This window comes from Pinus tabuliformis, chromosome 3_1 (genome assembly GCF_031772625.1).
Source record: "Pinus tabuliformis cultivar Carrire ecotype Pingquan chromosome 3_1, CPIR1, whole genome shotgun sequence".
Classification (NCBI taxonomy): Eukaryota; Viridiplantae; Streptophyta; class Pinopsida; order Pinales; family Pinaceae; genus Pinus; species Pinus tabuliformis.
This window is the reverse complement of record NC_142301.1, coordinates 628,429,627-628,443,119: the sequence shown is the minus strand read 5'-3', so window position 1 is coordinate 628,443,119 and position 13,493 is coordinate 628,429,627. Positions and strand designations below refer to the sequence as shown.

Here is a 13,493-nt window from a genome sequence, read left to right as displayed (position 1 = left end):
TATTTGACCAACCATATCTCAAGATCGACATGTGTGCTTGATGAAGCCAAGTACACATCCCCTTCTTTGTTTGAGGATGTTTTTACTTATGTGGAAGGAGATTTATCAAATCCCTTCTCTTTCTCAACACTTTTGGTTCTATAATGTTCCTTGTAATTCCCTTATTTTCCATATCTCCAACGTACCTTTAAAAAATTTCATATAGATTTATATCTTTATGAAATTCCCCAAAGATTTAGATCTTCCCCCAAATTCAGACCTCTTATTTGAGGAATTATTTTTATTTCTTTCCCATTTGCGTCCTCTTATAGATAATGCATCTGCGCTCTAGATTTTCATGTTTTTTTGTCTTATGTCCTCCCATAACAATGATGAGGCTATTTCATCAAAGCTTAAAGTAGTTGTATTACTACTTATGGCAATAACCAAAATATCTCATGGGCCTTCTAAAGAGCATGAAAAATTGATATCTTCATCTTAAATCTTAATATTAATACAATTGAACTCACTTACCACAATATTGAAGGCGTACACATATTTTATCACCACGTCTCCATGCTTCATCCTCAAGTTATATAACTTCTTCCATAAGAACAATTTTTTCAACGGGAACTTAGAATAATACAAGCCCCTAATTTGTTCTATAATGTCTTTGTTGAATTTTCTCTTAAAACATTCAGTAATATTGAATCTTAGAGAAGCAATTGTATTATTCTCTATGTCTTTCAGTCCAACTTGGTCTAGTCTTCTATCGACATCTCATTTGATGTTGTGACTAGATCCACAAGTACACTAATTTTTGACCACCAAAAGATACTTCCACTTTTTGCTTCCATAGCTCAATTATTTTTCCATTGAATTTCTTGATCTCTATCTTTCAACTACTTATCATTTCCTTTCACCACGAGAATCAATTCCATGGATCTACCACTATAAAAGTGTTTACTATAAACCCAAGCTAAAAGTCTTAGACACAAAGGCATCCCCTTGAAGCAAAATTGCTCTACCACCAAATGTTTGTTCCAAACCTATATAGTTAATTGCTACAAACAAATTCTTAATATAAAAAAAACATGCGCGTACACACACAAACACACACACACATATTTAACACAAAGATTTTACCTTTGGAAACTCAAGCTAAAAAAAATGAGAAAGAAAATTTAGAGGTCGCACCTCCTACATTTCCTCACATTACATTTCTTTACAATGTTACAATACAATATGAACCCCCAATCCATTAATGTTGGATTAAAATACCACCATAATTCCTCAACAAGAACTACATTACAATAGACCACAAAATTTTGTGCCATGAAAATGCCTAAAAGAAAAAACCGCGTTAAGAAAAATTACATAATAGAAACTCATCAATAAAAATATATCAATTGATTTTGCTTGTTAGGTTTGCATAGGACCTTTCTGAATACCACTGCTTTTACAACCCTACTTGTGGCCTTTTCTCCCACTAAACCATGTACAAAGAATGTAACACCTACCCAACCTAAATAAAATGTTAAAAAAAAAAACAAAATAAAAATGATTTAAACTCTTATTATCATGTATCAATAACCTTAAAGAAACATTTTCAGTTACTATTACCACCTCTCTGTTAAAATCATACTCCAGAAAATTGATATAAGTATTAAATTAAAAATACAAAAATTCAATCACATAACATAACATAACATAGGACTAAACTTTTTAAAACATGCATAATACCTTGACGGATACAAAATTAAAATAAAAATAGTTCCGTTGCATATTAAACATGGTTTTGATGAGATGTAGTGTCTTCTAGAACTTGCAACTTGTAAACGGCCGCTGGGCCTACTCGAACATGCAAGCATGTTACTTTTGATATGAATACAAATTTTGAGTGAGCAATATTTTATTATTTATTTTTTATTTTATCACTCAAGGGGTTTTTTTGGACGGAATTATAAGCCACATATTCATGGTCTTATATACATTATATTTCATATTTATAATTTTTTCTAAAACACAATGAAACCACATCCATGAAAAATTTGTTATCAAGTTATTGTAATTAAAGGGACACTTTCTTAACTCTTTATAATTTAATGGATTAATTAATTTCTTAAATTTTATAATTTTAATAAATTAAAACATTATAAATATTTCAAAATTAATTTAATTCTAATATATTTAAGAAAAATCAAATTCATTTTTTTAATATTATTATAATAGTAACAAAATATTTATCTAAAATAATTAAAATTAAATTTTAATTAATCCACAAAACTTTCAATAAAATAAAAAGTAACCCAAATTAATCTCTATATAGAATTCCAGATTGAAAGTCTAAAATAATATTAATAAAAACTAAACCAACAATTTTGAAGCACTAAACATTCTTATTTGTAGGAAAAAAGTATATCGAAGGTGTTTCTTTTGAAGGGTTGGAGTGAACCATAGTCAATCCCCGCACTCCATTTTTGTCCTCCTCCATCTTGTCAAAATTCAATACGTGGAGACTCTTTTTGAGGAAAGGCTACTGTCACGTCTTCATAGAACAAGATTAGGATGCCCTATGGAATTGTAGAGCGAGTCCTATTTCTAATACTATAGAATATTTATTATGCCCTGACATGTATTGGAGATAGTCCCTTATAACACGCATCGGATGATTATAGGAAAAAAAAAACAACGAGTTATAAAGGACTATCTCCAGCGCATATCAGACATAATAAATATTCTATAGTATTGGAAATAGACATCGCTGTAGAGCGTTAGCTCTCCAGCCACATCATCAACTCCTTCATAGCCGAGTCCCTTAGTTACCGAAACCCACTGAACTTCTCTTTCGGGCGTTTCTACAAGGCTTGTCACCAATTCAAGTTTCGAAAATCCAAAGAAATCATCAGCTTCATCGGCCTCAAAATTTTCTTCTTCTTCTTTAAAATCTCCACTTTTCTGCTCATTTTTATTTATTTAACCATAACATATATGTGTTTTGCAAGTACAGTGTTTTTATGCGTGTTTTTTTAAAGGATATATGGAAAAAATCAAATAAAAGTAATAGTATGTAGCTCAGGAATTAATATTGTTAGTATTACATGAAAATTTTGGAAAATGGCGGAAAATTCTGTGGACTCTGTGGACTATGATGTATAAGGCCTTGGCCTTCAAACCAGCTCAAAGCAACTTTTTTATGAAATGCATATTAAAAAAAATTTATGGTTAAAAATAGTATTAATTATATATTTCTTAATAAATAAATTTTAATTTATATAGTTAAATTATTAACATGAAAAATTTAGACATAAATCTTATTATTATAAAATTTTATGAAAGATAACATTAGTTAAATTATATAATTAATAATAATAAAGCTATATATTTGAGTATAAATTATTTAAATAATACATTTAAGTTATATATTATTTAATCATTATGTAATTAATAATTGTAAATGACATTGTAGGGCTTGCTTCTTAGTTTTGGCGGAACACAGTGACAAAACTAAACACCATGTTTGTTTAGGGAAGTTATAGAGATTGAAAAGAGGTCTATCATGTTGAATAGGGAAGATGGGTGGAAAATTAGCAGTTGTTGGATCCCATCTCTTTTTCCCTAAATTTGTGCCCTTCCCCTTTTACTTTCGGTCTTATTTTAGGTTGATTCTCTTATTTTAGGTTGATTCTTGAGTGTTTTTCTTTTTCTTTTTCTTTTTTTTCTTTATTTCCTTTTTTCATTGTTATCTTGATCTCTCGTCTTATTTTCGCCTCCTCTTCCTATTTTTTTAATGATATTATTTTTTCTTCACAGTAATAATAGTAATAAGATTAAGTGAAATAATAATATTATCTTTTTTATTTTTCTTTTATTTTCTTTGGAATTAATATTATTATATCCAAGTATTAAGAATAAGTCAAAGTAATAATATTAAATCATATTAATATTATTGATATTATATTAAAATATTAAGAACATATTGTTGGAAACATTTTTTTTAAGAATAGTTTTAGGAATTTATTTTTATTTATGTTTTAGATTTATTATTATTATTATTTCAAAATATTAGGTCAAAGTTGAAGTAATAATTTAAAATTAAAATAATAATTTTAAAATTATTTCAAAATAATAATAACATATTCTTATTTTAACTAGATTTTATATTTTATTTTTATATTAGTTATTTATGTTTATTTTGATTATTTTATTGTTTCCTTCCACATTTATTTTTCAAGTCATTTTGCATCTCTATAATATATATAATAGTTTTCTTGGATGGGTACTTTCATCAAAGTCATGATGATGAACTATACTTAGTGGTTCGAAATGCGTCGACAACAAAAATTAATATGTGACTTACCAAAAGTATTTTCTCATAACATTATGAATCACAGAAGTTTGCATTCTCAAATTATTTTTTTTAATAAAAGTATTGTTAATTTATATAATTATTGATAATAATAATTAGGTATTAAAGTTAATCATAATCAACATGGGTAACATGGTGAACTATGGGCATAATGGTAAGTAAGTAGTCACAAACAATATTCAACCATGCTTAATTGTGGAAAACTTGGTTGGTTGACTATAGTTGATTGAGGTAGTTAACCACAACCAACCATAGTCAACATGGGCATCATGTTCAACACGCACATGGTCAGTCATAGGGATCATGCCCAACATGCTCATAGGCTTCATGATCAACATGACCATAGGCATTCATAGTCACCTATTAGGTTGACCTATGTTTACTAGGTTGACCATTGTTCACTAGATTTACTAGGTTGACCTAGGTCTATTGGATTTATTAGATTTAGTAAGTTGAGCCAGATTTATGAGATTTACTAGATTGACATAGATTTTATAAATAAATAATATTGAATGATAAATATTAATACATTTATCTACATATTAATAATATATTAATCTACAGATTATGATATTAACTAGTACATTTGTGTGTGTAAGTTATATATATATATATATATATATATATATATATATAACAATTGACTTGGTCAACCAAAGTTAGTGTGTAGATTATGCTCATCCATGATTAACAAGAGGAATTATGTTCAACATGCCTATAGTTAACTATAGACATCATGCCCAACATACTCATAGTCAACCTTAGTCAACCATATTCAACTATAATCAACCATAGTCAACCTTAGTTAACCATGGTCAAGGTTTAAAAATATTTAACAACAACAACAATAATAATAGTACTTTTATAACATTTTTCAATGGTGCAACCATATTCAACCACAGTTAGTCTAGCTTATCTTTGGTCAATCATGGTCACCATGACCATCCGTGATCACCATGGCCACCCATGGTTAACATGCTTAACCATAGTGAATATGGTCAACCATAATTGACCATAAACAACAATGTTAAAAAAATGACATTGCAATATCACAAATAAATATCAACATCACAATTTTTCAAACAAAAATATGTTAATGTTTATGTAGTTATATGTTGTTGAAAAATCATGAAATATATAACATTAAGGAAATAAAACATTTTAAATCTAGAACAAGAGAAAAAGGAAAAGGTTAGATGCATAACCATGCATTTTTTTATGAAACAAGATCTTAAAATGTGGAAAAACCAATAATCATGGATATTAATAATACATTAATCTACACATTAACACATTAACAAGATATTAATAATACATAAATTTACACATTAAGACATTGATAACATATTAAGCATATATAAATCTATACAATAACACATGTCACTTATGGTTCACTATGTTTGACTATGGTTAACATGGTCAACCATAGTCAACATTGGTACCACGGAAAACTATGGTGTACCATAGACATTAACTGTAATATTGTTTCCAATGTGACAAACAAAAAACAAAGTCGTAAAGTGCCAAAAAAATAAACAACATCACAATGTGATAAACCAGAAATAATATTGTAATTTGAAAAACAATAAATGACATGGCAAGCTGACAAACCATAGTCCCCATGGACATTAACTTCAATATTGTTCCCAACATGACACAGAACAAACAATGTTGCAATATGATGAGCAAAAAACAATGTCATGATTTGACAATCAACAAACCACATCATAGTATGTTGACATTGTAATGTGAAAAACAACAAACAACATTTCAAGCTTAAGTAAAAAAAGGAAAAATAATGTCTCAATGGTTTACTAGATATATTAGGGTAACCTAGGTTTATTGCATTGACTTGAGTTTACTGGTAAACCTAGTTTTAATAGGTTGACTTGAGTTTACTAGGTAAACCTAGTTTTAATAGATTGACTTGAGTTTACTAGGTAAATCTAGTTTTAATAAGTTCACCTAGATGGTTTATTATATTTACTAGCTAGTTTACTAGGTTGATCCAAGTTTACTAGATTTACTAGGTCAACTATTTTGACTTAGATGATCTAGGTTTACTAGGTTGATCTATGTTTACTAGGTCAATCAAAATCATCAATGATCAACCACAATCAATTAGATTTACTAAATTGATCTAAGTTTACTAAGCTTACCAAATTAGACTTAGGTTTACTAAGTTGACCTAAATTGATATAAATTTAATAAATCTATCTAAATTTTCTAAATTTAATAGTTTTTTAAGTTTATTAAACTTTATTACGTAAGATAATTTGTTAGAGAAAATATCATGTCAAAATAGTAATGATTTTAGTTGATAGTAATGATTTTGCTTGAGAGAGAAAACATCGTATTATTTTCTATACGTTTGAGATAGTGATGATCTTAAAAACTCATCTAGAAATAGTGACATTATTCGATGATTGCAATGATGTTACATGCCAAAAAACCGTCATAGTATTCTCTGTACATTTGAGATAGTGATGATATTGCAAGAAAGTCAGGTATGAATGAAATTGCAGTTCATATTCTTCCTGAAAGAAAGCTATACAATAGATGAAGAATAGCTTTAGAGAGTGACGCAGGACTAAAATTTTGAAAAAAACAATAATCAAATAAGTAATAAAATACTTTAATTTAGAGTAACTGACAGACTTAAAGCCATCCTCTTAGAGTAAATCAGAATTAAAATAATCACAAGTTTAGGAGTTTGAATATCGAAACATTCATTGAATTTAAAACAGTACATTTATGAATTTCAACATAAATACTATGAAGGAATTTTCAGTATAGATACGATCTGACGACTTTGTTCAATCCACTTATCGACCAATTTTCGGAAGGTTGGAGCGACAACGCTCCAACCCATTGGTGTAGGTCCACTCGATTCGACCCTCAAATAATTCCTCTTTACCTCCAAATTTAAAGGTTCTATGCCAAAATCCTCCGAATCGTTGTTGTCATGTTTGACAGCCTCTCTGACAGCCTCACGGAGCTCTCCCACCACCTCAGTGATGCTGGGCCTGCAGGATTGTTGAGCGTGGACACATCTCATCGCTACTTTCACAACCCAAATGATGGATTTCATATCATAATTGTTTCCCAATCTTTTGTCTACGATTTCTGCTATTTTGCCAGGATTTTCATTCATTTCAACGTAAGGTGCCACCTGCAAAATAAATATTGTTAGTATGTAAGATGGAATTTCGAGAAAAAATATTACTATAAATGTTGGAAAATTATTATCACACTGCTATGCAACATTGAATGTAGATACCCATCATTAAATTATTAATCAACATTCAATGTTCATCCAATGTGTGTAAAATTCCATGCTACATAACAACATGGATATTACCGAAATATTGGGCTTCGACGTATTTAATTTGAGATGATAAAATTACGTACCCAGCGAATGAGGTTTACTTCCTCTGCAGGTAGATTTACATCTATTGGTTGTCTACCACATATGATCTCAAACAATACGACTCCAAAGCTATACACATCACTCTTCTCCGTCAAAGTTTGGGTGATGAAATACCTGTGACAGCACACGCTTAGAAAGAGTTAGGTAAACATGTAGGATCTAATTAGCAGAAATGAATTCGAGTCATTGAATTCAATCCGCTAAAAGCAACTGAAAATTGAGTGGCAGTTATATTTGTGATGTAATCTGGATCGAGGTATCCCGTTGTTCCTTTAACGGCAGTTGAAACATGAGTAGCCTCCCCATCTAGTGTCATCCTTGAAAGACCAAAATCGGCCAGCTTTCCATTGAAATTGCTGTCTAAAAGGATGTTGGCAGTCTTCACGTCCCTGTGAATTATCTTGGGGGTGCAACCCATGTGGAGGTATTCCAGTCCTGAACAGACATGTGTGCGAGTTAATTCGTCTATTTCAAAATATAAAAATTTATATTATTATTATTATTTAATTTTAAGGTCATTTAATTTTATTTATAAAACCAGAGACCTATTTTCACTCAATAATTTCACTTTTAAATCCAGGAAATATATAACTTCATTAAATTAACTTAATTATATTAAATTATAAATATCTAAATATTAATTAACTTAATTATATTAAATTATAAATATCAAAAATATTTAGTTGAATTCTAGACCTCAAAAATATTTAGAGCCTAATGAATAGAAATGCTGATAAAACCTCTGCATCAAATTTATAAATATTTTCAAAATCTACCATCTAAATAAAAATGATTTAGCAAAAAAACAGAATGTACATCATCAAAATTCATATCAAAGTACTTGAGACAATAGTTACCTAGTGCTGTATCTAAAGCTATTTTGACCCTTTTTCTCCAGCTTAGGCGGGAATGCCGTGCACTATCACCTGAGGAAGAAAAGGAAACAAAATGTTGTTGGTTAACCAAGCAAATGAATGTGGCTCATGTTAGCTGATTCAATTGTCAGCCAGTAAACAAAAATATCTCTTGAAAAAATTATTTACCGTAAAGGTGATCTTTAAAAGACCCTCGAGACATGTACTCGTAGATAAGCATAAGTTCTCTGGATTCATTGCAATATCCGAGTAAAGAAACCAAACTTCTATGATGGATTCTCGAAAGAAGATCAACCTGTTATCAACTCAATTCACATGCATAACTTTCAGCCTAAGTAAATACTTTTTAATTTAATCAAGGATATAAGTGATCTTAAGGGATTTATAAAACATTTGAGTTTATAAATAGCTCCAAATCCAAATTGAATTACATGGTTTAAATCTAATACTTACCTCATTTAAAAATTCGCTAGCCCCTTGATTCGAGAACAAAGAGAGCACTTTCACGGCGATATCTGATATCTGTTCCTTCTGGTAATTGACCAAGGAATACCCATCCAAAACCCCCTCTTCCGATCTTCTGACTAAAGTTTTGTGTGGCAGCAGAAATGTCATCTAGACTGAAGGCGCGAGACTTCGTTGGATTAGGCACTATAACCATTGAATATTCTGCATCCATTCATGGAATTAAAGTTACTAAATTTGCATACTGAGCTGGTATCATTATAAGGAACCAACTGTATATATCTTTAAAATTCACATTATGCTTTGACCTGGGTCCACGACGGGGCTGTCCCTCACCACAGTGCTCTCGACACGCCCTTTTCTGCCGATTTCCTTTCGATGGAAAATGATACCCACAATCACCGCCACAGCGATGACCAGCAATCCGCTGAGACTTATTCCTACAACAATTCCTACTTTGCTCTTCTTAGAACTAGAACTTGGCATATCTTGTGCCTGATGGTCAAATAGGAGAGGGTTCCCAGAGTAGCTGCAGCACAGTAATAAAAGATATTTTCCAGATAAGATCAATTATAATCTCAACCCAATTAATCTGTAGATGTTTGTAGCAAAGTAGAATAGAAAAATGCAGGAAAATTCTGAACGTGGAAATCTTAAAATGAAATTTGTCTCAACATATAAACAAATATAAAATGAAATATGATTACTTCAGTTTCAATGAATTATTGAGAACTTTACTGAGAAGTTGCGAAGGAATTACACCAGCGAAATTATCGTTCTGTATAAACCTGTAAGGAGGACGAAAAAATGGCACCGAAATTTAACTGATTCATTCTTTAAATCCAAATAACAATTGTGAAAACAACAACAAAAATAACAGGCAAAAGGGGAACTTACAACTCTTTGAGGTTTCCTAGTTCGGATAGCCACTCTGGAACGCTACCACTAAGGTTGTTGTTTTGTAGATACCTAAATAACAATAAATAACGTAAATGCGCTGGGAATATGAAGATAAGCGCCAGCTCTGATAAATGCATGATTAACAACGTGAATATTTCAGGCTGAGAATAAACTTACAAACTCTCCAACATTGTTAAATTGGAGAAATTCGGCAATGATCCCATTAGATGATTATTGTCAAGTGACCTGCTAATTTCAACATTAGGAATGAATGAATCTTCCGTCTACCACAATATTCATATCATTGACAAAAGGTGTTCCCTCTCTAAGCGGGACATTCATGTCCTATTAATGGGAAGATCCGGCATGTTCTATTTTATTTATATATATATATATATATATATATATATATATATATAAATCGAATTTTAAGGTCATCTTTAAGTCAAATATCAAATTGGTATACCGGATTTATTGTTTGTTTGTCAGACCGTTTGTTAAATCTATACAGTAATAGATATTTTATTTTTTCTGATTTTGAAAATGTGATTTTTTAAGAAGAAACGTATGTTCCACTCTTACTCATTGTCTGCATTGTTTGCATTCTAGCCATCATTATTTGCAATATAGCAACTTTTAAGTTCACTAATTCACCCAAAAATAAAAAATAAAATAGAATTCTGTTTACAGGTAAACTAATGCTGTCAAGCGTCCAATATCCTGAGGTATAGAACCTGTAAGATCCCTTCCGGACAAATTCCTGGCAACAACAGAATTATTGTCAGCTATTACAATTTCAGGTTCAATTTCAGCTAATAAAGGACTGAAATAAACCAACAAAATAAGTAAACTTACAATTCCGAAATTCTTATGTCGGAAGAGTTGTTATCACAGCGAATTCCTTCCCACTGGATCAAATAACAAGGATCTGATATCCAATATTTCATTTCAAACTTACTTTTGATGGCCTCAAGAGCTTCAACTGCAGCTTGAAACGTACTCGGTTAGACACTATTGAACTATACTATCGCTAATTTGTGTATGGGATATTTGGTCAGGGGCATGCACTTACCATCTTGCGAATATGTTGGCGGTTGTGTATCAGTCAGCCAGTAACACTCATAAGCGTTGATTATAGGTGAAAGGGTGGTGTTAGTGGCCTTCTCGATGGTAAATGTGAAGTTAGGCCTCGAACTTTCATTGGTTAGGAAAGTACGCTCTATGGCAGAATAATTTGGCACCAACGAAATGGTGTTAGTTCGATATACGCCATTTATCTGGACGGAAAAGGATCTGGACTCACGCTGATTTAGTGTCTCAATCTCTGCAAAATACAGTAACAAAAATGTTCTTCTCCCTGGGATCGAAGCTAAAGTAAATGTAATGCCAGTCCATTCCGAGCCGTTTACAACCCACGCCGTTTGCATGACAGCAGTTGGAGGAAAGTCGTCGGTATTGTTCGATGAAATGGGATGTGTCGTTTCTCTCACTGCAAGACCATTCGGAGGCGGCTCGTGTCTCCAGAGGCGGTCGAAGTTGTCCTGGGGATACCTTTGAAACACAAAAACAAATCAAAATATTATAACCGTATCATAATTGGCCTTCAAACGTCAATTTTAACCTTAGTATGCGAGCCCTCGGTGTGAAAGGTCGAGCTTCTCCAAGAATTACCAAAAAACTACCAAATTAAATTTCAAATATCAATTATATGTACAGGGAATTGGGAATTGAGGTTGAAACAGTACTAATAATTTTTCTAAAAGATGATTTTGCAAATGTATCTAGAGGGTTATTCTAGGCAAGAGCTAACGTGAATAGTATAGGGCATGCCCTGCTACATGTGTTCTCGTCATCTCTTTAACACGCACATTGGTGGTGATAGATAAATAAAAAATAGCTGCGCGCGTGTTAAAGAGTTAACTGGGTGCATGTAGGCGGGCATTTAATGTCCTATAGTATGCCCGTTAGTTCTTGCCTTTATTCTACAGCCCAGTATGATGAGTAAGAGGTTCATTCTACCGCTAGTATGATGTGTAAAGGTATATACAGTTATTAAACTTGACATTTCATTTATATAGTCAAAATTAAAAACTATACAAAATTTTAAATAATATGAAGTCATAAAAAAAATAAACATAAAACAATTATACTCTTAACTCATTTTCTCAACTCATATTAACTCATATTAGATCAGTATTTAAAATAGATCTATACTAATTATATGTCTGGAAAGACACAGCAGGAAAATATATCTCCGTAAAAACATGTAAAAGTTCAAATTGTTCACCTTATTAGAGTCGACGAATCACCAACATCCTGCCTTTCTATGAAACTCAAGAGTGTTCCTGGTTTAGCCGCTGCATGATACATGCCTTTTTGGAGGGTCCTCAACTCGATAGCGTTGATAAAGGGATCGTCACTGTCAGATGTTCTGATCAAGCAAACATAGAGCACACTACCGGAACTGACCAAGACATGTTCATAAAAATGTATATTTGTATCTGTTAATGATACGTTCTCTGAAGCCAACAAACCGAGTGTCTCAATAGAGAAAGCGAAGCTTGGCAATTGCTGGAACCCACTATAATTTCCAAGGGTAAACCATAGTCTTAAGAGGTATGGCACATCTGGAACCACAGGCAACTGATAACAAGATTTGTTGAGAGGCTTTGGGAAAACCCGTATAGTGCGCAAGTAAGTACCGAAAGCTTTTTCAGTGGCGTAGTCAGATACGGGCGTTATGTCTGCCGTCTGACCAACGTCTACGTAATTAGCATCTCCGACCCATGTGATACCGTTTTGGGCTGTCAGATTCGTTTCACCTCCACAATTGATACTAAGAAATCCTGGTACAAAAGTTCACAAAATAATTAAATAAAAGAAACATCCAATAAGAAAAACAAGAACAATTGTGAGAACGCATCCATATCCATTCTTGCTTCACCTGGTTGAGCAATAACATTAACAACCAATAAATGCAAAGTAATGGCGATCCAGCCAACCCCTTTGCCATAATGAATTTGGTCCATCGCTACAGGAAAATTTAAAAGGATACAATAGCAGATTAGAAACAAAGGATCCAGGCGGACAGCCACTAATTCATGGAGGATAAAAGTGTAGCTGGATGTGTTTCAGACAGATGGCCTCTAGTTCCTAGATATTGAAAGAGTAGGTGGAAGTGTTGAATTTAGGTGGATGAGTATGTTTGAGTTTCTTGATCATGCTAAGGTGTTGGATTTCTTTTAGACCACTAAAGAGCCATTCTCTGGATAATTTATTGGTAAGCAACGAATATGAATAATTCCATGCCAATGGGGATTTTTCATTGAAGATTAAAATATCCAATTCTGGTTGTTTGTAATATTGAAATCCCGTTCGTAATAGAATTTTTCCACTTGCAATAAACAATCCCGAAATAGAGAACCGGAAAATTAGAGAAAGTCTTGGTGTTTTAATAATGTTGCAATGAGCGATT

At 31.8% G+C, this 13,493-nt stretch overlaps 1 protein-coding gene across 1 annotated transcript; it reads right to left on the bottom strand.

Annotated features, from left to right (window-relative positions):
* Nucleotides 1-7,121: 7,121 nt before the first annotated feature.
* On the bottom strand, nt 7,122-13,047 carry LOC149188615 (putative LRR receptor-like serine/threonine-protein kinase At1g51820). The gene is made up of 14 exons (XM_089410017.1): nt 12,963-13,047; nt 12,306-12,864; nt 11,091-11,569; nt 10,874-11,000; nt 10,707-10,778; nt 10,016-10,087; nt 9,826-9,906; nt 9,427-9,647; nt 9,207-9,322; nt 8,822-8,948; nt 8,636-8,704; nt 8,027-8,213; nt 7,760-7,895; nt 7,122-7,520 (listed from the first exon to the last, which is right to left on the bottom strand). The coding sequence occupies exons 1-14, from the start codon at nt 13,045-13,047 to the stop codon at nt 7,122-7,124; spliced, it is 2,730 nt and encodes a 909-aa protein (XP_089266143.1).
* Nucleotides 13,048-13,493: the final 446 nt, after the last annotated feature.